General features: G+C 39.5%; 1 protein-coding gene across 3 annotated transcripts in view; it reads right to left on the bottom strand.

Annotated features, from left to right (window-relative positions):
* Nucleotides 1-25329, bottom strand: part of LOC105492844 (ArfGAP with SH3 domain, ankyrin repeat and PH domain 1) — a 395792-nt gene that overhangs the window by 149702 nt on the left and 220761 nt on the right. For all 3 annotated transcript variants that reach the window (XM_024796318.2, XM_071067822.1, XM_071067823.1), the window contains one exon: nt 21218-21363. In XM_024796318.2, the coding sequence (XP_024652086.2) occupies nt 21218-21363 (146 nt within the window). The remainder of the gene's footprint in view (nt 1-21217; nt 21364-25329) is intronic.

Raw genomic sequence — 25329 nt, 5'->3', positions numbered from 1 at the left:
ACACTAAACACACACAGTAACTTCTTTTTTTCAAAAAGTAGATATGGGGGGGGTCTTCTCTTATTGGTAAGGCTGGTTTCCAACTCCTGGCCTCATGTGATCTGCCCGCCTCTGCCTCCCAGAGTGCTGGGATTACAGGCATAAGCAACCATGCTCCGCCACACATAGTAACTTTTTAATGCCATCATTGTGGTTAGGCATGAGGGGAAGACAGAAAACCCCAAGAATTAAGAATTTCTCCGTGGTTATCTACACACATTCTTGAGGGCTGATAAGAAATCACGAACGCAAAACATGTATTATGAATTCAGAATGTTTCCAGTGACTAGTCAATGAAAAGGCTACCAAAAAAAAAAAAAAATTAAAATTTACAGTCTTTCCAACTTACTTCCCAGGAAAAGGTAGGTTAATTTAAAAAAAAACTAGCACCGAAAAGTTTAAGTGACAAGTGAATAGTAATTACCTGTGTCATTATAAAGACACAAAGAAAGGTTTAAGAGAAAGCAAACCAATCTCAAGAGGAGGAAATTTTAGGAAATATTCATTGGGGGGAGCAAAAAAAAAAAAAAAAATCCTTTCTTGGAGATCTCAAAGAAGGCAAAACCTATTTCTCAGTTATTTTAGGTGATTATTGTGCCACAGAGATGGAGTATATGACTTTGCAGTCATGGGATTCTATAAATTTCCTGTGTTTTCATTTTTATAGTTCTTTCAGGAATCCTTTATATTAGCAGTCCCCAACCTTTTTGGCACCAGAGACTGGTTTCGTGGAAGACAGTTTTTCTACAGATGGTAGGGGGTGGGGGAGTTGGTTTCAGGATGAAACTCTTACACCTCAGATCAGCAGGCATTAGTTAGATTCTCATAAGAATGTGCAACCTAGGTCCCTCACATTCACAGTTCACAACAGGGTTCGGGCTACTTTGAGAATCTAATGTCACCACTGATCGGACAGGAGGTGGAGCTCAGGAGGTAATGCTTGCTCACCCACCACTCACCTTCTGCTATGTGGCAAGGCAGCTAACAGGCCACGGCCCAGGGGTTGGGGGCCCCTCGTTTATATGACCTGAGCAAGAGTTTTGCAAACTGATGTGTAGCAGTCATCTCCAAGGCAGCTAACAGGCCACGGCCCAGGGGTTGGGGGCCCCTCGTTTATATGACCTGAGCAAGAGTTTTGCAAACTGATGTGTAGCAGTCATCTCCAAGGCACTTAACAATACAGCCAATATAATACAATAACAATATCAGTAAACTTCCTGTATCACCTTCATTATCTTTAATAAATTTTTAAAAACCCTTTCAAATCCATTATATAATTATTTCCCATTGATTTTACTAAAATTCTATTGATTACTCTATCTCCATTTACTCAACTTCCAAATCATTTCCTTTCCTTTATTGATAACGTGGAATTAACACAAGTTCTTTACATGATTCAAGTCTATAAGAAGTTGAAGCGTATGTTTTTGAAAATGCATTTTTTTTTCATTTTATTAAGCAAACAACACATTTAAAATCATTTCAGGACCAGGAATGGTGGCTCATGCCTGTAATCTAAGCACTTTGGGGGGCCAAGGTGTGAGAATTGCTTGAGTCCAGGAGTTTGAGAACAGCCTGGGTAGTACAGCAAGACCCCATCTCTTTAGAAATAATAATAATAAAAAAAAGATGAGCTGGGCATGATGGTGCATGCCTGTAGTCAGCTACTCAGGCGGCTGAGGCAAGGACTGCAAGATTACAGTGAGCTACGATCCTGCCACTGCCTGAGTGACAGAGTGAGACCCTATCTCTTTAAAAAAAAAAAAAAAATTCCAGAATATTATTTAGGTATGGTAAATAGTTTTGCTTTCCGAACAAATTGCTTCTAGATTTCTTTCCTAAAAGAAGAGGTATTCCCCCTGCTAGTTCATACATCAAGCCTAACCAGAAATTTGGAGTTAATCAAACATAGGTAGGCTGAGGTCTACCTTCCATCATGCAAAAGGGACTTACGGAAGCAAGTAACTGTAATTAATATTAAACTTGACAAAAATAGCCGTTTATTCCTTACAATTGCTTCAACACTGCCAGCAATATACAAGTAGCCCCTGTTATCCCAGTCACTGGAGATGACTTCATAAAGTTTTTCCTCTGTATATATAAACATATATCTTCTGCTCTGATTTTTAAAATGTCTTTATGCTTTACCACTAAAATAAATGATCTCACTTACTGTTTACTGAGTTATCACCTTTCCTCACTAGAAGGTTTGCTTCTTAAGGGGAGGCCCTATATCTGTTTTGTTTACTAACTGATCAGATCCCAAAGAAGGAATCAAGAAGCAATTGTAGGCCGGGCACAGTGGCACACGCCTGTAACCCGAGCAGGCTGGAAGGCCGAGGCAGGTGGATCACCTGAGGTCAGGAGTTTGAGACCAGCCTGGCCAATGTGGTGAAACCTTATCTCTACTAAAAATACAAAAATTAGCCAAGTGTGTTGGTGGGTGCCTGTAATCCCAGCTACTCAGAAGGCTGAAGCAGGAGAATCTCTTGAACCTGGGAGGCGGAGGATGCAGTGAGCTGAGATCACACCACTGCACTCCAGCCGGGGTGACAAGAGTGAAACTCCATCTCAAAAACAAAAAAAAAAAAAAAAAAAAAGCAGTTGTAGGTCACACTGTACTACCATTTCTAGCTTGCCTGAATACTGCCCAACTCAGCTCCAAGCCCCTCTATGGGCCTGTAAGTGGAGTGCCCTTAAGGCCTCACTCCAACAAGTCACCCTGTCCTGCTGGAGCAGCCAACCAGCAGAAAGACAATGAGTCAGCAGGGCCTTGTTTTTTCTTGCCTCTGACAGGAGAGCGGAGCAGAGTTCTACAAATGGTACTTCCAGGACACTTACATGCACACAAGACTGTATTAATTAACAAGGACATAATTTGCTTGCTTTGTCATCTTGCATTAATCTTGACATTCCCTCTCCACTGCCCATTGGTTCTGTCTCTCTCCAGAACTGAAACAGTTTCTCTGAAAGTAAGGCTAATGCAAATCTGCTGACTTGCTCAATATATTGGAAAATCCAATTAAAATAATGAGCCAGCTCCCAGCAGTTAAGTCCGCAATTCTCTGGTATAAATTGGGTATTCTGTCTAATATATTAACTCCTTCAGGTCCTAGAGAGTTATAATACTTGAAGTTATTTAAAACTGGTGCCTCCTGAAGTGGCAGGTCAAAAAATAAAACTAAATAAAAATAAAACTGATGCCTCATCATTAGGCTGCTTTCCAAGGTACTGTTACACAGAGGAAAGAATCCCAGAGGCATGTGGCCACTCATCACTCCCAGCCTGCGTGAACTGGGAAAACCGCTTTAACCTTGCTGGTGTCCCAGCACCTTCCTGAACTAGCCCATGCCAGTGTCAGTGGATCGAGACAGAACTGACACCAACGGGCCAAGGGCAGTGGCTCATCGGTAATTCCAGTACTTTGGGAGGCTGAGGCAGGTGGATTGCTTGAGTTCAGGAGTTCGAGACCTGCCTAGGCAACATGGTGAAACCTTCGTCTCTACAAAAAAATATAAACATTAGCTGGGCTTGGTAGTGCATGCCTATAACCCCAGCTGCTCAGAAGGCTGAGGTGGGAGGACTGCCTGAGCCCAGGAGGTTGAAGCTGCAGTGAGCTGAGATTGTGCCACTGCACTCCAGCCTGGGCAACAGAACGAGACCCTGTCTTAAAAGAAAAAAGAAAAGAAAAGAACTGACACCAATGAAGCTCCACTTTATTCCAGGCCACACAGGTGGCTCGGTTCACACACAAAGTCTCATTAGCTGCTCCTGGTAACCCTACAAGGTATTACTAAATAACTTGGCCAAACACACACAGTTACCTGAGACACAGTGGATGCAAACACAGGCAAAATGCCTGACACTATTGTAGGGCAAGTGCCCTGATAGCAGTAACTTAAGCACACCCTTAGAATGACCCTGTGGCAGATGTACCTGAATGTGTGTTCTAAGCTAGGGAATCCTGGGAGTAGCAATCACAGAAATTCGTTCCTTGTCTATGAGAAATGTCCGAGTCCCCGGCCCGTCCTGTGGAACACAGGTCATACAGAAGATTGAGGCCTTGAGTTTTGGGTTCCATGAAGGTTGCCAGGTGGGTCATTAAGGGGAGTGTTAAGTGAAAATCCTATATAAGCTACATGCTGTTCACTAGTGGGTGAAGTTTTCTTGTCCAGCCTGCTGCCACTGGACTCTCTCCCCTGTATGTAAGCCCCTAATACATCCCATGTCTCATTTGCTGGCTCTGGGACTTTTCTTTGGCCTCTTGAACCTGGTGCCTTCCCTACCGAGGCTAGGGGTTTGGCACAACAAACACATAATACCCCTTAATCAAATGTAACCAGGTTTATTTTCATAAGATTTTTTATTTATTTATTTATTTTTGAGACAGAGTCTTACTCTGCCACCCAGGCTGGAGTGCAGCCATGCTCACTGCAACCTCTGCCTCCTGGGTTCAAGTGATTCTCCTGTCTCAGCCTCCTGAGTGGCTGAGACTACAGGCACCTGCCACCACGCCCGGCTGATTTTTGTATTTTTAGTAGAGACAGGGTTTCGTCATGTTGAATCACAAGATTCTTTACACTTGAAAAGCTCAGCAGTAGTGGTGAAAAAATGATAATGAGATAGCATTTCAGGTACTTTTAAGGCTGGGATGGGAAGCTTCAAAATATCCTTTCTATTGCACCACATTCTCTCCATCTCACAGTTCCTGCTTCCCTGCCTCATCTGCAAGACAGTCTCCATAAACTGTAAGATAATGCAGCCCATTATACTGTGTTCTAATCTAGGCAGAACGGCGTGAATTTTATTTAAATGACAGAGGGTACTGTATTTAAAATATATTATCTAAAGACATTGCTCACAACACCTCTGTAAAATGGGTCTTAGTCTCACTAGATTAATGAGGAAACAGGCTTAGAGAGGTTAAGTAACACGCCCAAGGTCAAACAGTGAGTAAAGCAGATGGTCAGGTTATTAATTAAGGTTTTTACTGACTCCAAAGACCATTCTCATTTCCTCTGCACTCTGCTGTTACAGTGATCTTTTAAAGTGATTACCAGATTATATCACTCTCCTGCTTAAAACCCATCGTTGGCTTCCCACTGAACTACACTCATATCCAAGCTCCCAATTTAGGTCTGGCCCTGCCAACCTGTTTTGAGTCCTTCTACCCATTCTCACTGCACTTCAACTCCTTCTGGCTTCTCAACCCACAGAGCTCTCCCCCTTTGCATGTACTTTACTCTGTCTGGAACACTCTTCCTCTGTCTCCATGTCACTTCCTCAGTGAGGCCTTGACCATTCTAAATAATAAATAAGTCCCTTCTTCCTAATCTCCTGTTACTCTGGACCACTGGCAGAATAGGTTCTCTTTCATAGAGTACTGCACTTTAAAACTACCCGTGTGTTCCTTTACCGTCTAGAGCAAAGCTTCTTGGAGGCAGAGGCTATGACTGCTTTGCCCACCACTGAGCTACATCAAACTCCTAGAGTAGCAAAGTGTTGACTTGCTATATACACTAAATAAAAATGCTTACTGATTAAGTAAATGGATGAATGAATTCCTCTCCAAATCAGGAGAGCTGCTCTGAAGCACCAAGCATTATAGAACCTGAATCAGTTTTGGTCTTCCTGGAGTGCTCAGCACCAGAATGGGGGATCCAGAATGGGGGAAGCGGCAAGATTCAGGAGAGGGATAGAAGAGTTAGAACTGCTCCCAGGATATGGCTGGGAGTGACAAACCAAGGGTACCCCTCCCACTCTGCAGCTGTTAGGCTCTGTCTGATAAGAAGAGAAGAAAGAATGAAGGTCAGGAGACCTGTTCTAGACTTGAACCTGTCTCCAACCAGCTGTGAATGGTTAGGCAGCTCACTTTTTGTTTCTGGCATCAATAAAGTGTGGGGTCTCTAAAAAGATCTCTAAGGTACCTTCCAGTTACAACACTCTTACAGCTTAAAATGAGCTACTGAGATACAACTGAATAAAGGAGAAAAAATTCCACCTCGAACGGGTGAGAACTATAGGGAGATGCTCAAACTGCCTCAGAGACAAGGCAGCCCTGGTTCCCCACCCAACAAAGTAACAAAAACAAACAAACAGTTCCGTGGTAAAGCCGGAGAGTTAGAAAAGTCCATTCGAAATTCTTAAAACAATTCTCAATTTTTTAGTATAGTCCACAACGTTCACTATAAAACTTCAGGCACAGTATAAACATAACCTTTTGAAAAAGTCTGAAATATTTCAACGAAGTGAGCATCTTAATTTGATCAGAGCAAGGCACCAACTATGACCTACTAGGGCCTTGGGCTACTGGCAGTTTCCCCCCATTTCTTGACTCTTAAATGACAGGGAAGGAGGAGAAACAAAAGCATTACAAACTGAATTAATGGAGTAATGACAATCAGTAACTAAATAATATATAATCATGAGATGTGTAGAGATTTCAAACTATTACATTTTGGACAGTGGTAAGTGGAAACAATAGAAATATTCAAAACAGGAAGTTGTGTAAATAAATTACAGTGCAAACATAAGACGGGCATTCTATACAATTTTTAGAATGTGCCTCTTGGTGGGAAGTGCCTCTGGGTTCTGTAGACTCCTCTTTGGAGACTGCCAGGGGAGAGGATCCTGGCTCCAAACCCTGCCCAAACAAGCCTTGATCTAGGAGGTTGTATGCTTCCAACTAAGCAAAGGTTTTTAGGCTGCAGTATTTTACAAAACAGGAAAACATTTTCAAAATGTATCAGTGGAAAACCACAGTATAAAACAGCACTGCAGTATGAACCCAATGTTTAAAAAAATTATATGACTTTAAAAATGCGAGAAAAAATATGTTAAAACAGCAAAAAGTTTAGAAAGACAGAGGGTGCGTATACACACACACACACACACACACACACACACACACACTCCATAACAGGTAAGATTACTGTCGATTTTTATTTTAGTCTTTTTCTCCCTATATTTTCTGAGTTTTCAACAATGAAGTGGTATTATTTTTGTACGTAGAAAGTTATTAAAAAGAAACATGACACAAATCACAAGAGGGTGATATAATTAACCAGTAGCCTATTTCTCATTCAACTTTTTCTTTATTTATTGATAAAGATGTAAATCAGATGGCATGTATAAAAGTAAAAACAATTAATATTATAAAAGTGAATCTGGAGGGAAAAACAGTTGCAGCTTCTCTGTAATACTAGGAAATCCTGGATCTCTGTCCAGAATGACAACCCTTCCTAGTGGTTCTCAAAAGTGTGGTCCTCAAATCAGTAGTGTCAACATCACCTGGAAACTTGTTGGTTATGAAATCCCAGACCTAATTAATCAGAAACTCCAAGAGTGGGGCCCAGCAACCTAAGTTTTAACAAGCTCTCAAGGTGAAATGGATGCAAGATCAAGTGTGAGAATCATTGCCTTAGACTAAAGGTTGTCCAAGCGCAAGAAAAACCAAAGTTCCTTTAGAGAAGGAAAGACTTACAGCCAGAGAGCAGAAATCACTTGCCTATGGTCTAAGGCATAATTACAATGAAGAACAGACATACTGTGCTGGAAGATCTGGGAAAGGCCCAAGGAAAAATGCAAACTAAATTACACCATGTGCTAAAGGCATTCGGGACTGACAAGACTGAATTTAGGCATAAAGTACATTTTACTGGAAATGCTAGAAAGAAAAATGGGTAGGTCTAACAGTACCAGGGAATATGAGAATTCCTTAACTTAAAATAATGTAATTATATTTTATCTAATTCAATTTACTAAATGGTGGGTTACATTTAACATCATCTCCTACATCAAGTGAAAATGAAAGTACCATTTCCCTGTGCATTATCTGCAGCATCTGATTTCATTTGATGATAATTATATGGAAAGGGGAAGTAGCTAGGATTTATAAGACCAAGACAAAGGAGAAAGTAAAAGGAGGCGGTGTGCTATATAGCTAGGCCTTGGTTTGAGAAAGATATCCCCATCCTAAGGATTTCTTTATTGTACTTAAAATGATAATCAGTTAGTTCATGATCAACTTTCAGACCTTTAATTTCATTTCCATGCTTGGCATCTATAATTTGTTCTTTTTCCCTAGAATAAAACCACACTGTAACATCGAATCACATTTTCCTTGCTTTCACTCAACATCTTTATCACAGATTATGATAAATTGTTTTGCAATATCTTTTACTCAGGACGCACCTTCTTAACACAATTTTAAAAATTCAACAAACATATGCAAGCACACAGGGCTTACCACGTACTGCGGTGACACAGTAATGTCTCATAGTAGACATTATTGTCTTCATTTAACTGACATTTAACTGGTCAGAGCCACCTTGGCTCCCTTTTTTTGGAAAGCCCTGCCCTGTCTGCTTGGTCTACATCTTCATGTTTTAAGACTTATTTCACTTAATCCTCATTAATTTTTTCAGAAGTCAAAGAATCCACCTAAATGGTAACTGTGATAGGCAGTTGTTTCATATATTTCAAAGCTTCTCTTGCAGAAAAGGAATCTTCTTAGATATTACATTTGTGATGCCAACTGCTGCCAGGAAACCCCACTTGCGGGAAACCAAAAGCACAATGTTTTACAAGTCTGGTCCTATACCTTTGTCCATCTTCCCTTGTAAAATTAAGTAATGCTTTAGGGTAAACTATTAAAATATTATGTATAAGCAATCTCTCACATAGAAAATGACAGTCTTAGCACAGATTCTGGAACAGAGTGGGCACTTGGTAACTGCTGACAGAGATAAGGACACACTTTATATAAAGTTTCTTTCTTAGTACTAAAGTATAGACTTTCACCTCACTCTTTATCAAGTATATCAACCATTGCTTAATATTATTTAATGTTTCTATTTATGAAAACAGACTCTGCTAGCTTAAGAGAATAGCGTTTCATGAATATCTCTTAATAATTTATGGCTCAGATAAAGCGTGCCTCCTCTGCACAGCCTTCCTAGATACTCTTGTTTTCTACATGAATTAGTGAATGAATGAATCCGCCTCAGGTGACCTAGCTTGGGAAGTGGTGGAGCAGAGACATGAACTCAATTACAACTGATTTCGAAGTCAAGCTATTTCTGCCAATCTTCTGAATTTTCAGTTGCTTCACATATCTGGGGCAATATGTCAATAAATAGATCCACTCGTTTTTACTGAAAGATGTAGTCAGATACGAATTCAAGACTGCATCAGTGGGCCATTTCTTCATGTTTAACCCTAAGGTTACCAAACAGTATAATCTAAAATGAAAAGAAAAGGCAAAGCAGCAACCAGCTTAAAAACAATGAGAAATTACATACTGAAATATAAATTAGAAATAAATTCTTGGAGGGGTGAAATGAATTTGAATTAGAAAAAAACACACACATGGCTGGGCGCGGTGGCTCACGCCTGTAATCCCAGCACTTTGGGAGGCTGAGGCAGGCGGATCACAAGGTCAGGAGATCGAGACCATCCTGGCTAACACAGTGAAACCTTGTCTCTACTAAAAATACAAAAAATTAGCCGGGCGTGGTGGCGGGCGCCTGTAGTCCTAACTACTTGGGAGGCTGAGGCAGGAGAATGGCGTGAACCCGGGAGGCGGAGCTTGCAGTGAGCTGAGAGCGCACCACCGCACTCCAGCCTGGGTGACAAAGCCAGACTGTCTTGGGGGGAGAAAAACACACACACACACACACACACATATACAACAAATGAAATGGATCACCTGGTCCAGCAAAACATCTACATCAGCATTTTCTGAAGTGGTTCCATGAAAAGTCAATACAACAACAAAGTCTTTATACAACAATAAAGTCTGTGCTCAAATAAATTAGAAAGCACCGCATTGGACAAGTTTCTTTATATTCTTGCTCCCAGGCAAGAAGACACCAGATACACTGGACACAGTATGGCCACTGTGTACGGCTGCGCAGGGTGTACATGGCTCAAATCACCCACCTGGCTTGTACAAGGGAAGCCTGAAGTCCAGTCAGTCTCCCCTCACTAACCCGTGTTTCCCGGTGCTGGCTGGCATCAGCCCTGAAAAAGCGCCAGGCTGGGCTGTAGTACCTCCCAACAGCCCGGATGTGCAGTGGTGGCCCTGTCTGAGGGCCATGGTATGTGGAGGTGAGGAGAGACTCAGAAGCAACATTGTGCAGAGGAATCCAAAGCCAGCTCAAGACAGAACATTTAATCTGAATCTGCTAGGAAGAGTGGGAGATCCAGATAAAAGGTTAGGCCTGGGATGGAAAATGGGAAATCAAGGAAGAGTGGAAGGGAATGTGGAGTGAAAAGAAGTGAAAAGAAGCGGAAGAAGTGAATGTGGGGCAGAGTTTGACAGAATTCTCTGTTAAGAAAGGAAAAGAGAAAAAGACCTGCATTTGCTGTATGCATTTTACTTCCAGATCTGGGCCTAAAGAAAGAGCTCTGGAGGCTTCTGGGACAAAGATCATGCAGACAGATGGCTGTTAATTCTCTCCAATCAGTGTTTGCCTTATCTTTGTAACATCATTGTCAATGTTTTAATTGCTGTTTTTAAAATCAATGTAACTTTTAACTTAATTTAAGAGTAAATTTTACATTATGTCCAAAACAGGATGTCCATATCTTTTGAGAGGAGGTACAGCATACTCTAGAGCACGGGTCCCCAATCCCCAGGTCACGGACGGGTACAGGTCTGTGGCCTGTTAGGAACAGGGCCACACAGCAGGAGTGAGTGGTGGGCTAGTGAGCGAAGCTAAGCTCTGCCTCCTGTTAGATCAAGGGCAGCATTAGATTCTCACAGGAGAGGGAACCCTACTGTGAACCGTATATGCGAGGGATCTAGGTTGCATGCTACTTATGAGAATCTAGTGATAAATGTAATGTGCTCAAATCATCCCGAAACCATCCTCCCGGCTACCCCCTCATCTGTGGAAAAACTCATCCACAAAACCGGTTCCTGGTGCCAAAAAGGTTGGGGAACGATGCCCTAGAGCAGACCACCTGGGTTCGAATGCTGAATCTGAGATCTACTTAATGCTCTGGGACTCAGTTTTGTGAGCTCTTAAATAAGGGTAACTATGGTTACTACCTGGTAGGGCTGCTGTGAGGAGTAAATGAGGCTATGTACAGATGAGGCAGAGAGGATAATGCTCACCAAATACTCCATTTACTCCCTCCCATTCCGGGTCTCCTGCAGCTAGGTAGGTGGGGCCAAGAACACAGTTCAAACCAATGAACTTCAACATCTAGGAAACCTGTGAAAAGGATGTTTACGCTTCTCTAGTCTCTCTCTTCCCCTGTAGAGAAGGGGAGCTTCCATGCGTCTAAGTCTCTGAGTTGCTGTTGCTAAGTAGAACAGACCCCTTCAGCAGACATGCCACATGACAAGAAAATAAACCATGTTAAGCCATGGAGATTTGGGGGTTCATTTATTACTGCAGTATATCCTAGCCTATCTTAACCAATAAAACATGTAAAGTACTCAAAGTGCCAGTGCCTGGCATATAGACACCACAGTATAAAGACAAGCTCTTGTTATCAGAATTATTTGTACAGCAAAAGTTAACCATAAAAATAAAAATAATGAAAACTTCACCTGCCTTAAGGTTGTGAGGGTGAGACCAGCTCTTTTATCAAAGAGATATTGATTAGCAAATGTTAAGAGACACCATAAAGCATTCCAGTACCAATCATTCTTCAAGTTCAATCCCTTCCTATGGTCAATGAAACTTCGCTCCAATAAGCGATGGTTTTTCTTCTCCCTTCCCCACTCTCTCTTTTTCTTCTTCCTTCCTCTCACATAGAACCAAACTCTACACCAAATGCTGTTTTGTGAGCCTGTCTCAAGTGAAATAATACTAGACAACCACATACACATATCGCATGCATACACCCTTTAGACAAGTGCTAGGAACATACAAAAGCCACAAGCTGAAAACGCAATCCTATTTAAAATGTATTATTTGAAATCCTACTTGAAACATTGAATGTAAATCCTTAAAAGAAAAAAAATAAGCCAAAAGAAAAACCATATTCAAATTCAGCCTGAGGTACATATACACTAGGATACCTGTTTATTGGATGTATTTAAGACAAGGTATACCTGTACTGACAAATAGAAAACTCAAATAATCAGTTATGGTCCAGATAAACAATGAAACAGTATGAAGCCAGTTAAAAATTTTGCATATATATATATATATATGAAATACACGGCTTCGGCTTTTTTTTTTTTTTTTAGCTTAAACTCATTTAACAGCAAAACCTGTTCTGACTCCATTTGGTTGGTAACCTCTGACTAGACTTGAAGTGGGGCAACTAACAGTCTTTATATATCCCACTTCATGTGAATATTCAAGTTTTACTGCAGACACAAAACTATGTTTAATTATAAACATCTTCCCAAGAAGTCACTAGGGGGTGTCCTGCTTAATATAAGGCATGTACACTTTGTCATCCTTCTGAAATCTGTAAAACTCTGAATTTTGAAACCAATCTAACCCCAAGGATTTTGGATCTAAATGAGATAGATGTCTATACCTGCAGATATCTATGCAAATTAGCAGTATCTCTGTGTACAAATCCATAAAACTGTTTCAAATACTATACTCTTAAATATTAACAGAAGCTGGAATTATAATTTTTAAAATTTTCCATATGTCTGAAATTTTTATAGTAAATGCATATGGTTTAATAGAAGAAGTTAAATTAAAAAAAAAAATCCTTTCCCTCTTACCCACCCATCAACCCACATAGATAAATCACATTTCACAAAATGTCCCACAGTATTAATTGGTCGTGAGGCATGTCAGGACATAAGGGGATAACCTGGTAGATCAAATGCTGAAAACTTTTTAAAATATCTTTTAAAAAAATGATTAATGACCATTTTTAAAAAAGATAAGGTTTAAAAAAATGCATTATATAGTTCAGGGCAGCCAGAAGCTACCAATTTTACCATTAGGCACAACCATGCTCTCCATACTTTTTAACATTTCAAAGAAGAACTTGAGAAATAATCTGCTGGCTACAAATCTAGATCCGACCTGTACATTATCAGATATTCTTATTTGTGAAGAAAGAAAAGGAGAAAAATTAAAAAAAAAATCTTTAACACAAACCACAATAACTTACAGAGATTGCAAACAGGAAATGCTATGCAGATGGAGAAATCTTTGCTTTGCTTCAACAGCTCTGAAGCAATAACTGCCCTCCAACTGTTTAATGCGACTCAAGCTCTTATGCAAGCTATAGAATTGTCCAAAGGCTTCAGGAGAGAAGAAATCAGATGCATGGCGAGTCCTGCCTGAACTAGAATACTTCTGGGTAATTTCCACTATTTAAAAAATAATTTACATACATTTTCTAAAACCACTGCTGCCTTGGGACTTTCAAAGGGTATGGTATTTAAATGGTTTTCCTCTGTCCATTGAGAATCTATTTCACTCCACCAGTTATTCCTTTCCCGACCCATTTTGTGGTTTCGGTATTAAATGGATGCCATTCTCTGTTGTCTCCTTAACTTCTTTGCTAGGATCACAGGAATGATGCCTGATGCTGGAAGTAGAGCAGACCCAGCATTGCTTAGCAAGCAATAATTTTATTGCCTTCCTTTTCATGGTTAAAAAAAAAAAAAAAAAGGTTGAACATAATTTTTCAGTACTATACACTTAATCAAACGTACAACAAAACCACTTAGAAACAGCTAAAACTCAAGAACATCCTGCTTCCTTTTTCTTTTTTTAAACGAGAAAGCTGCATTGCAAAGAAAGCCTTTATCATTAATACATTAACTACTAAAGGGGCACTCAAAGTGGAAGGAATGGAATGTATAAAGGCATGGAAGCGTGAAATGGTATATATTCCAGGAACAACAAATCGTTTGTTATGTCTGGAGTTGGCTTTGATTAGGAAGGCATCTTTAATGAAAGGAAGGATAAATTCAGAGACATTGCAAGTCAACTAAATAAATATTTTTTAAAAACGTTTTTTAAATGTCACTATCCAGTATATGCTATGAACTGAATGCTTTGATAGGTATTTTACATAAATTATTTCTAAAAATGCCACCAGAATGGAGACTCCAAGAGGATATGGCTCTTGTCTGTGTTCTTTTCACTGCTGTATCTCTACTGCCTACCCACAGGGCTTATGTAGAATCCTAATAAATAACAGAATGAATCATAAATGAACACAAGGAGGGATTATTAAACCCTTTTTACAAAAATGAAGGAACCAAGACTCAAAGAACTCAACAAGGCCACACAAGTAAGATGCTGAGTAATTATTTTTATACAGGCCTCATTAAAAATCAAAACCCATGCACTTATAACTATGCCACAAATATAGTAAAAACAACAGCAATAGAATAGATCTTGTCCACATTTCTCTGGCTTCTCACCACTAAGAGGCAGCATTCCCTAGATATATTCAGTCATGACAACTAGACTCACTTCTGGGAGGAAATAGCTAATCATTCCTACTTTTGTGGAATAGTGGCCACATATAGGACTGTAATTAGAGGAAGAAATTAGAAAACCTATTAAAGTGCGAAGGAAGTGGGACTGAGGACTGCAGATCAGTTGGCTCAAAGAATATCAGAGAAATGAATTTGATTTGTGTTCTGCACATTTGTTTCATGCTGAAATGTTTACGTAACAACGTATACTAAACACTTTCCCCTACTTTCCCGCTTTGATAATAATTTGATAGTTTATACTTTTATTAAACTTATTTTGAAAAAATTACAGACTCACCAAAAAACTATAAAACTAGTAGAGAGGTCCCTTGGACCCATCAACCAGCTTCCTCCAATAGTAACAACTTATATATGTTAAACAGTACATTATCAAAAAGAAAAAATAGAAACACTGGTGCAAGACAACTAGGCCACAGACCTTACTAGAATTCCCCCCGTTTTTTGCATGCATTCATTGTTTTGGTATGTCTTTGTGTATCTACAGCATTTTGTCACATGTAAAGATAACTACAACCATCACCACCATCAAGTTATCAAACTGTTCCATCAATACAAAGGAACTCCCTCAGGTTACACTGCTGCTCCCTTTCCTAACCACTGGTAACTACTGATCTGCTCTCCATCTTTGTAATTTTGGATGCCTGTGACTTTAGTCATAAAAATACACATTATGGGAAGGTTATCTTATTTAAAGTCACTCTTTTAGGGAACTTTTTTTTCACTTTAAGGCAATAAAAGCTTACAGGGGTATAAAGAACACAGATGTAAAAGACAAAAGATCTTGCATGTACTTGGGTCATCCTCGATCATCTTCCTGCCCTAGTAGCTGGATTGCCATTCCGCAGATGTCACCGCGCTGGCTCTCACAACAAGAAGGGGATGAGGCTGTAATGGGGATGAAGGCTGATCTGCCAATGAGGAGGAATTCATTACATGGGGCTCTTGGATAAGTCACATTCTTTTGAACTTCTGAATCTATGACTTAACCCAACTTGGGAAAGTGTGTCTGCTCTAGTGCCAGTACTATATGATATTTAACTCTAGTGCCAGCACTATATGAAATCTAGCAAATTCAAAATTGCTTAGAACATGTCGTTTCATCTATTTGTCATCCCCCTAAAGAAGGAGGTAGACAAAAGGACTAGAAAGAAACTCCAAACGTCAATTATAGTTATCTTTGATTAGTGGGAACATGAAAGAGAAATTGCAATTCCCCAGTAGGCATGTGTTCTTTTTATAATACAAAGTACCCTAGAGTGGCTATTCATACCATAGTAATACTAGTATTAATGTAGTCTATTAATATTATAATAATCCAGTGTGTACAAAGGACTTTGTAGGTTACAATATTTTTCACATGAATGGTATGAGTTGATCCCTACACAACCAATAAGGTATGCAGAAAAGTACTTTCCCTATTCTACTAGTGAGGAAATTTATTTCCGTAAGTTAGGCTACATTAACCTACTTAACGGTAGGGCTGGAATCATAACAAAGCCTTCAAATTCTGACACCAGTGGTTCTCAAAGTATAGCGCCTAGGCCCCTACAGGTTCCCAAGGTCCAAACTATTTTCATAATAATACTAAGAGGTTATCTGAATCTTTCACTGTGTTGACATTTGCATTGACAGTGCAAAAGCAACAGTGAGTAAAACAGCTGCTGCCTTAAGCATTAATCAAGGCACTGACACGAAGTGAAGTAACTGTATTCTTCATGGTCTTGCTCTTACAGTAAAAAAAAAGGCTATTTTCATCTAAGAATGCCCATAATGAAAAAGTAAAACGATTTTCATCACATCTTGACCCTCAAATGCATCTTTTTAATGTTCTGTTTGACAAAATAGGAAGTATGAATAAAGCCCTTTTTAGGCATACTGAAATATGGTTGTTTTGAGGAAAAGCACTTAATGTAATTTTTTGAGTTGCAAGTTGAACTAACTGGCTTTGTTTATTAGTGGAACACCAATTTTTTTTTTTTTTTTTGAAAGAAAGACTAGCAAACTATGGTTATTCAGACTCTGGTATTTGACAAACATTTTCTTGAAAATGAATGAAGTGAGCTTATCACCTCGAGGTAAACAACTGATAGCATTTATTGCTAATGATAAAAACAGTGCTTTCAGAGGAAGTTAAAATTTTGGAAAACTTGAATTTGCCACCATGAGCTGACAGCTTCCAAATAATGTTCATTTACATGGTTTCAGATTCACACCGTTAATAACATTTAAGGAAGGACCACTTGTCAAGTTTTTATGTAGTATCAAAGATTACCTGAAACGGCTCTTAAAATACTCTTCTCTTTTCCCAATACAGACCTGTGTGAGGCCTTATTTTCCATCTACCTCAACCAAAACAATAAATTGCAACAAAATGAATACAGAAGTAGACATGAAAATATAGCTACCATCTATTAAGTTGGCTTTAAAGGGATTTACAAAAATGTTAAACAATGCCACTCTTCTAATGTTTTTTGGTTTGAGAAAATAGTTATTTTTCCATAAAAATAGATTTTTAAAGTGGGTTTATTATTTTAAAATACATAATACACATGAAAAATGTCTCAGTTTTAATTTCTAAGATAGTAAATATGGATAGAAGTAGTCCACATAAATAGAAACCACATGGTGCCCTTAGTCATTTTTAAGATTGAGGTCCTAAAACCAAGAAGTTTGAGAACTACCATCTAACACTCTCACTCTTTCCAATATGCTATAACTCACAAATGAGAGAAATCAAAGGACAAAAAAGAGCCAAGAAAGTACCCTGCACGCTAAACACACACATTAGTTTAGTGATCACCAGGATAGTCCCTGGTCACCTTGTCAGGTGGGCCTTCATCATCCAAATAATCCATCACGGCAATGTAATTCATGGGGCAGCAAGACTGAAACAAGGCATGATCTGTAGCCACAGGGCTTGAGCTCAATCCCTAATTGCATCATTGCAAGTATATATTTTTTGAAGATTTGGTGCATCTATCTCTAAAATGGGATATGACTGATAGCTGTCTTTACATTGAGTTACCTTAAAAATAAAATGAGAAGATGTAAATAACAATTAAGGTTTGTATTTCTGAAACAAATTCTGTGTCAGGTATTGTGCTTAGTGACTTGCTTCTCTGATCTCAATGAAATCCTGCCACTACCAAGAAACAGTCACTCTTATTATTTATTTTTAGAGACAAGGAAACTAGCAGTAGAAAAGTTTAGTGAATTGCCAAAGGCTATAAAGCTAGTGAGGCGCGAACTAGGATTCCAGGTGTGATTGAGACCAAAACCCATGATCCTCCAACCACCTATGCTTCATAGTCTCTCGAATCCTACGTTACGAGGTAGAAAAACTTTTTATAGGAACAATTTTCTATGATTTGGAGGAGGGGGGAGTAAGAAAAGCAAGTTACTTTAAAACTGACTTGGTGTATCAACTGTGGTATGAGCTCACAGAGTAATCAGCAATAACTGCAATCCTTTTCGCAGTCCTCAGACGTTTGGTTAATTTAAAGCAGCCTCAGGCCTACGCACTGTTAATGCCAACATCTTTGTAGGTAGCCCTTGGGAGTTTTCACATAACATCTCACTTGATCATACTTTCTATAATCACAGACAGTTTTGAAAAAGGAAAAAAACCCCAAGCATCTCAATGATGGCTGAGATAGTTACCATCATTTAGTGCACTGATATTTTTTAAGACCACTGCCCTGGAAACTGCTAAACACAATACACTTGCAATAGTGATTTCTTATATCTGACAAATAACAAATGTTTTTCTCTTCGAGGGTTAGTCAAAGCTAAAAGCTAGTATGAGACCTGGCCCGCATATCTATCCTTTCCTTTTTCTCTATAAAAAATAAGTAATGATTTAGTATAAACTATTAAAATACTCTTTATAAGCAATACTTAATTAGAAAATAACATTTTTTAGTATTTAGCATAGACTTTCGAACATAATAGACTTTAGGTACTTGCTGGTTGAACTGAGAATACAATTTACAAAGTCTAAAAAGTACCAAAGTACTTTCTTTTACTTTTAATTTCTGCATTTCAACTGTATCAGTTTGCTTAATGTTTCTGGCCTTCACAAGCCTAAGAGAATAGGATTTTTGGGAATCTTCTGAGAAGTATGGGTTCCCATGGTGGGTACTCCTGAGCCCCAGGAGGGTGTTGAGTGCTGCTCAGCTGAGGGCCGCAGGTGCTGCACGAAGATCCAGAACCCTGACCCCCGAGCCCTCTACTCCAAGGTGCGGCCCTATCAATCTGCCTAGTTTGCTCTTCCCTTTCCTGGAAAAGCATAAAAAGAGAAGCAGAAAGTTGCTGGCTGTTACCAAGTTGTGTAAACCCCTGGCGCTGCTTTTTATTCAATTAGAATAATGTTTTCTTAGTAACCAAACTACAGTAGAAACTGATTCTTCTACCTGGCTCCCTCACCAAGAATGCCACCACCACTTTCAAAGGCAAAATTTGATTTTCTTTACTATATGAATTAGGTTTTCCAGCAATTTCCTTTAGATTTTTCTTAGACTTCTACTCCTTAAAGGGGAGTGGGTGTGGAAAAAGGGCTGTAGCTTGAGGTATGTATATGGGAGTAGCTTGATCAGTACTTCTGCTTAGGGTAACAGCACAACCAGAACATGAAGTGACAGGGGCAGGATACTGTAGAAGAGCAAAGACAATGGGTTCAGAGACACAACGTTTGGCTTCAAGTCTGTAACACATACTAACAGTGTAAATGAACAAGTTACAATCTCAATTTGCCTCAGTTTCCTCATCTGGATTAAAGGTACAGTAACCACAGGATTGTTGTAATGTCTTCAATGAAATAATCTACATAACGCACCCACCAAACTGCCAGGCTCATCAAAAGCATTCGCTAAATCTCAGCTGGTTTTGTATGGAGATGAACAAATGAATTAGGTGAGCAAATGCAGATGATGAATGCTGGCCTGAATGGCCACTGAGCTGTGTGTATGGCACATATACACACAGTTGAAAGGAACCTGCATTGTAGCAAAGTGTAGAGATGGATTGGTCCAGGAACCTTGGAGGTGATGACTCTTGACTTAAGCCAAATACATTTGGTCTCTTGGAAACTAAAGCAAGATACCAATGCGAAAACACCCATCTCAGAGAAAACACAGCTTTCTGCCCGAGCCAAGTCCTTTACCAGTTATTACCAAAGTGAATAGTCAGAGTCTTGTTTTGCTTCCTCTCTTTCTACCACACCACACTTTGAGCAAGGCCTCCAGTGAAAGTGCAGGCAATGCTCAGAGGGAAGGAAAACCGAGGGTGCTCTTCTGAATAAATGAGGTTTATGTAATCTAAGATTTACAAAAATATCATGGATTTCTTAAATCCAAAAGCATAGAAACATTAGAGCCTAAGTTCAAAATTATTCTTTCCCAAGTTTTTGAAAATAATAAATATTTCTATGTTCAACATTTATTTTCTTTCAGATTTGCTTATTTGCTATGTAATATTAATTCAATGGCATACATCACCAATTAGAAAAACTGTCAGGAAGACAGACACACACACACACATCTGTTCATTTATTGTGACAGAGAAAAAGAATATTGCAATTGGCCAAACAGGTTAATGGAGTGTAGAAAGGTAGTTTTCATTTTTCAAATAGGTTATCTTCATCTGTAAACTAACCTTTTGTATCTAATGGATTTATGACAAATTATCACCTGAGGCCATAGAAGCCTATTTGTTATATGAATAACTGACCTAGGCTGAGGCCATCTTGGGCCTGAGTTCTGGATCCTTAAAGGAGATAAAAGTGCAATACCAAGAGACTGGGAGAGAAGAGGGAACAGCTCCTCTTCTCCAGGGCAGGGCTAACTTGGAAAAGCATGATATAAATAGTTTTCCTTTGGCACCTTTCAACCTCATTGTACTCCTTTCTCTGGGGACTTAGGAGGATTAAATTATTTCACTGGGTGGCCCTCAGAGAAATAATTTCATCCCCCAAAACCAGCATCAGTCCAGGTGGTGTTACCCAGAACCTTTCTAAGTGTGCATATGGTGTGAGGGCTGGGGAGGGCGTTGCAGCACAACATGGGGATGCCTATACATGACTGCCTGGCAAATAGTTTCCTCCACCACCCCCATCTCTGGGTCTGCCTCCTGGGGCCAGCACCTCTAGTGTCTCAGATCTTTAGGGATTCTTCCTGTCATTTACCTCGGAAACCAGAGACTCCCTAAATCTCAAAACCCTTTTCCTGGTCAGGGGTTAAAAGGATGTGGGGAGTTGAGGGAGGTTCATTATTCATAAATCAGAAACCAAAATGCATGATCACCTTCACACAAGTGAGATATACTTTCAATGTGTATTTCCAATGTATGTTCGACACAGAAATCATCATTATTCTTTTAGCCAATCAAAAAGCAAAAGTTGCTAAAGGTAATCTTTAAAAAAAAAATCAATGGTAGAGATGTGGAAGAGAACTCAGGTTAAGCAGTTTCTCTCTCAGCTTCAATAAATCTACTCTATCAGCTGGGCCAAAGGTACAAATTCCAGGAATTTCACAATGGGATTTTCTTTAAGCAAATCCTAGGTGACTAAAAAGCTTTTTAGTTGAGGTGCAGAAGTCACTTAGGTCTAAAAAGCTTTTTTTCTTTCTCACCCCTAGGACCAAGGATTGAGAGGGAAGAATTATAGAAATGTTCTCCATATGACATAATATTTTGGAAAGGCTGTACTTCTTTTTACTCACATATGTAATGTCTTACCAGGTTTTTCAGCAGTGTGGACAGTTCCTTTGTAAGAGTAGAAAACTTGACAAACGCAGTGCCAAGGTCGGGGTTGTCTCGACTTAAAAAATTACTCCCAAACTTATCAAGAACTTGTGCATAGTTTTCTTCATTTTGTACATGATCTAAAAACAAAAAAGAAGAAGAAAGGAGACTGAGCTATTATTTGCCACAATGAAAAGTTATTTTGAATACCGATCACTACAAATTCTCAAAATGGAAGCATAAACTGTATCAATTATTTATTGCACACATCCCAAAGGTTAGGTTAGGAGTACACTAAATATTCTAACTCACTCTACTAAGGAAGATTTTCCCTTTTACTTTTACTTTTTTTTTTTTTTGGAGACGGAGTCTTACTCTGTCTCCCAGGCCGGAGTGCAGTGGCATGATCTCAGCTCATTGCAACCTCCACCTCCCAGGTTCAAGTGATTCTCCTGCGTCAGCCTTCTGAGTAACTGGGATTAAAGATGCATACCACCAAGCCCGACTAATTTTTTGTATTTTTCACCAAGTTGGTGAGGCTAGTCTCAAACTCCTGACCTCGTGATCCGACTACCAGGCCTCCAAAACTGCTGAGATTACAGGTGTGAGCCACTGCGCCTCGCCTTACCTTTTTTCATTTACAGAATTTAGTTCATTTATAGTCCAGCTAATCCACTAATTCCTCATAGGTTGAGGGGTCAAATTACATCCCATTTTCAAGCAATTAAGAAACTGTGATTGACTGGGTATGGTGGCTCCCGCCAGTAATCCTAGAACTTTCGGAGGCTAAGGTAGGCAGGTCGCTTGAGCCCAGGAGTTCAAGACCAGCCTGGGCAACATGGCGAGACCCCATCTCTACAAAAAATTAACAATTAGCTGGGTGTTGTGGCATGCGCCTGTGGTCTCAGCTACTTGGGAGGCTGAGTTAGGAGGAATGCTGGAGACTGGGAAGTCGAGGCTGCAGTGAGCTGTGATTGTGCCACTGCACTCCAGCCTGGGTGACAGAATGAGACTCTATCTCAAAAAAAAAAAAAAAAAAAAAGGAAAGGAAAAAGGAAAGGGGAAAGGAAAAGAAAAAGGAAAGGAAAGGGAAAAAGAAAAGGAAGAAAGAAACTATGATTATCTGAAAAAGGAGAAAATTCTCCTTGGAAAAACAATCTTGGATGGCAAAAGAAAAATTCATGTGTCCTAACAGGTTTCTTTCCCTGCAACTAATCTTCATTTCCTTTAATTTTGTCTAAGTTCCAGGTCTGAGGTATAGTATTTGTAAAATGCTTTTCACAGTCCATCTCTTGCTGCAAAATGTTCAGAATTGGATCAGATGAATTAGGTGCACATGAGAAATATTAACTGGTGAAATTTTCTCCTCCCTAAGCTTTTGTTTTCCAATCCATAAAATGAGGCCAATAACTACCTTACAGAATTGTGGTACTAATGAGCTGACATAAAGTATATAACAGTTTCTTAACAGAGCAAATACTGCATAAACAATAACCCCCCACTGCCTTGAAACATGTTCTTCATCTGGCTTCCAGGATATTACATTTTCTTGAGTGTCTTCTTGCCTCATGACTGTTCCTCTCCATTGTCTTTGCTGGTTCTTCATCTCTCTGACCTCATCCTGTTGAGGCCCCTCAGTCTTGGCCCTTTCCTCTCTATTTTTCCTTACTCTCTTGGGATCTCAGTCTTATGACTTTAAATACTTTCTAACAGCTGATAACTCCCAAATTGATATCCCCAGCCCAGACAAACCCACTCTCTGTTATTATGTTGAATCTTAACATGTCTAAAACCAAACTCTTGATCTTCTTCCCAAACCCTCTTTTTCTCACAGTCCCCTATCTGTGGCAATGGCAAATACACTCTGCTTCTGAAGTGGTCTCTCTGTTACTGCTTTTGCTTCCCAGTAATCTGGTATTGACACAGCATCCAACGTAACACTGTTATATTGTGCATCAGATCTTGTGACTCTTGTGGCAGACATTACCACTTGCCATGGATATCCGAGTTTCCAATCCTTGCAGGGTTACAGAAAGGAGTACTGCATTTCCCCACACTCTTGAAGTAAGGCAGGAAATATGGCATGCACCACCCAAGGCCATGTGAGTGGAAGTGATGCATACCACGTTCTCTTGGAAGCATTTCAGATGCCTGTACTCAACTCTCCATCTCCCTCCTCTGTTGTGCTGCACAGAGAAGCATGAATTTCCCTACATAGTATTTACAGAATGAATAAGTGAATAAACAGATATTTATCAAAGTCGTATCATTAAAGGCTTTACAATAAATTATTTTTCTTCATAAAGTCTTCCTTTAGTTGGAAACAATCCTTCCTTGCCCACAATTCTCTGTACCTCTACTGCAGGATTTTCTACCACATTCTATCATATATATATGTATATATACACACATATATGTATGCACATATATATTCGTATATGTGTGTGTATATATGTACACACACACACACACACACACATCTTTTCCTACCACAAGAGGCAGGGATTACCTATGGTTCACTTCTGCATCCCTACCCAATGGACACTGCTGTAGATCTTTCAGTGAGCTGGACTTTCAAAGCTGTGGCTTGGTTAATATTTGTTGACCTGGATTTATTGAATTCCTTTTCAGGAATTTAAGAAGCATCCCCTTCTGAAACAGCGTAGGATGTTCAATAATTGAGACCAAATTTTTAAATTTTGCTTTCAAACACACCTCAGTAAGTGCATGGGTGCAATGGGCAGTCATGAAACAGAACATGAGTCTGGATTGGGAAATACCCCAGGAAGTCTAAATACCATGAAGGAAACAAGTGTCACAGCAGTCCAGTGAAATGAAATGAGGCCCTAGCCAGCCTTCTAATCACCACATTAAAAATTCATGGTGCCTGCAGTGGTTGTCAGCATCTCAGGCTGAGATATTAAAAAATGCAGCTCTGGTTACTGTCCAAGTTCACTCAGAGAAGCGGCTCAGAAAAACACAAAAGAAAGGCCACACCAGCTCAACCGAGAGGACACACGTGTCTCCCTCATGTGCTGGAGCTACTCCTGATACCTTATGTCTGAGGCCAAAGAGGTCCCACCTTACCACCAAGACTCCTACCTCATCTGATATCCTCTTCTGATTTTGGAGACCTATGAAAAAAGAATTCAGCTGTCTGTTCATTTTACCTGCTCCCAAGAGAAGCACCTCAGTAGTAAAAATAGGTATACAGGCTGTTTTCTTGAGACTATCAAATATTTCAAGTGAAAAATATAATTTGTTAGAGTAATCGAATATCCATGTATGCACCACCCAGCTTAATAAATAAAATATTAAAGAATGATCCCCTATTCCCCTACTTCTGTCCCTCTACCCAATTCCAATCTCTTTCCTTCCCTCCCTAGATACAGCCATTATTCTCAATTGAAATTTCATGTGGAGGTTAGAAAGAATTACAAGAAGCTCTCAGTCTATCAGTGATGACAGACTCATTGAAGAATAAGATGGACTTGGCTAAGGGCTAAGGCAGAGACAGGCCATGGGAAGAAGGTGCTGGGAGGAGCTGAGAACCTTCTGTGACCCAAATGCTTATGCTTTCTACAGTCTCATATTTCACCCTCACTAGTTCTGCAAGGGAAGAATTATGCTTATTAGGTAGATGAAACATGAAATGTGACGTGAGTGAGGCGGAAGACTAGATTAAGTATAGGCTAGGTCATGGGTCCTGTATGTTTTGCTAATTCCACAGCTGAATAACCACGTAGTTTCTTTCTCTCTATATATGCATATGTATGTATGTATGTGTGTATATACTGGCATATATATGTCTCACATATATATGTATGCACGTGTGTGTGTGTGTGTGTGTGTGTATAAAAACATTGCCTAGCTTAGAGATATAACAGTTTAGTAAGACATATCTTGGGGTAATAATAATAATAATAATAATCCTATGAAAATAAAAACGACAGAAAATTAAATGTAAGGTGCTTAAAATAGTGCCTGACATGTGGCATGTGCCCCAAAATGTCAGCTACTGTTACCGCAATATATCCATGACTACTTATAATACAGAGAAATGTCTGTAATATCAAACAGAATAAAAACACAGGTCTCACGTCTTA

This window comes from Macaca nemestrina, chromosome 8 (assembly GCF_043159975.1).
Source record: "Macaca nemestrina isolate mMacNem1 chromosome 8, mMacNem.hap1, whole genome shotgun sequence".
NCBI classification, from domain to species: domain Eukaryota; kingdom Metazoa; phylum Chordata; class Mammalia; order Primates; family Cercopithecidae; genus Macaca; species Macaca nemestrina.
Note: the sequence above shows the minus strand (reverse complement) of the source record. Positions and strands in the feature narration are given on the sequence as shown.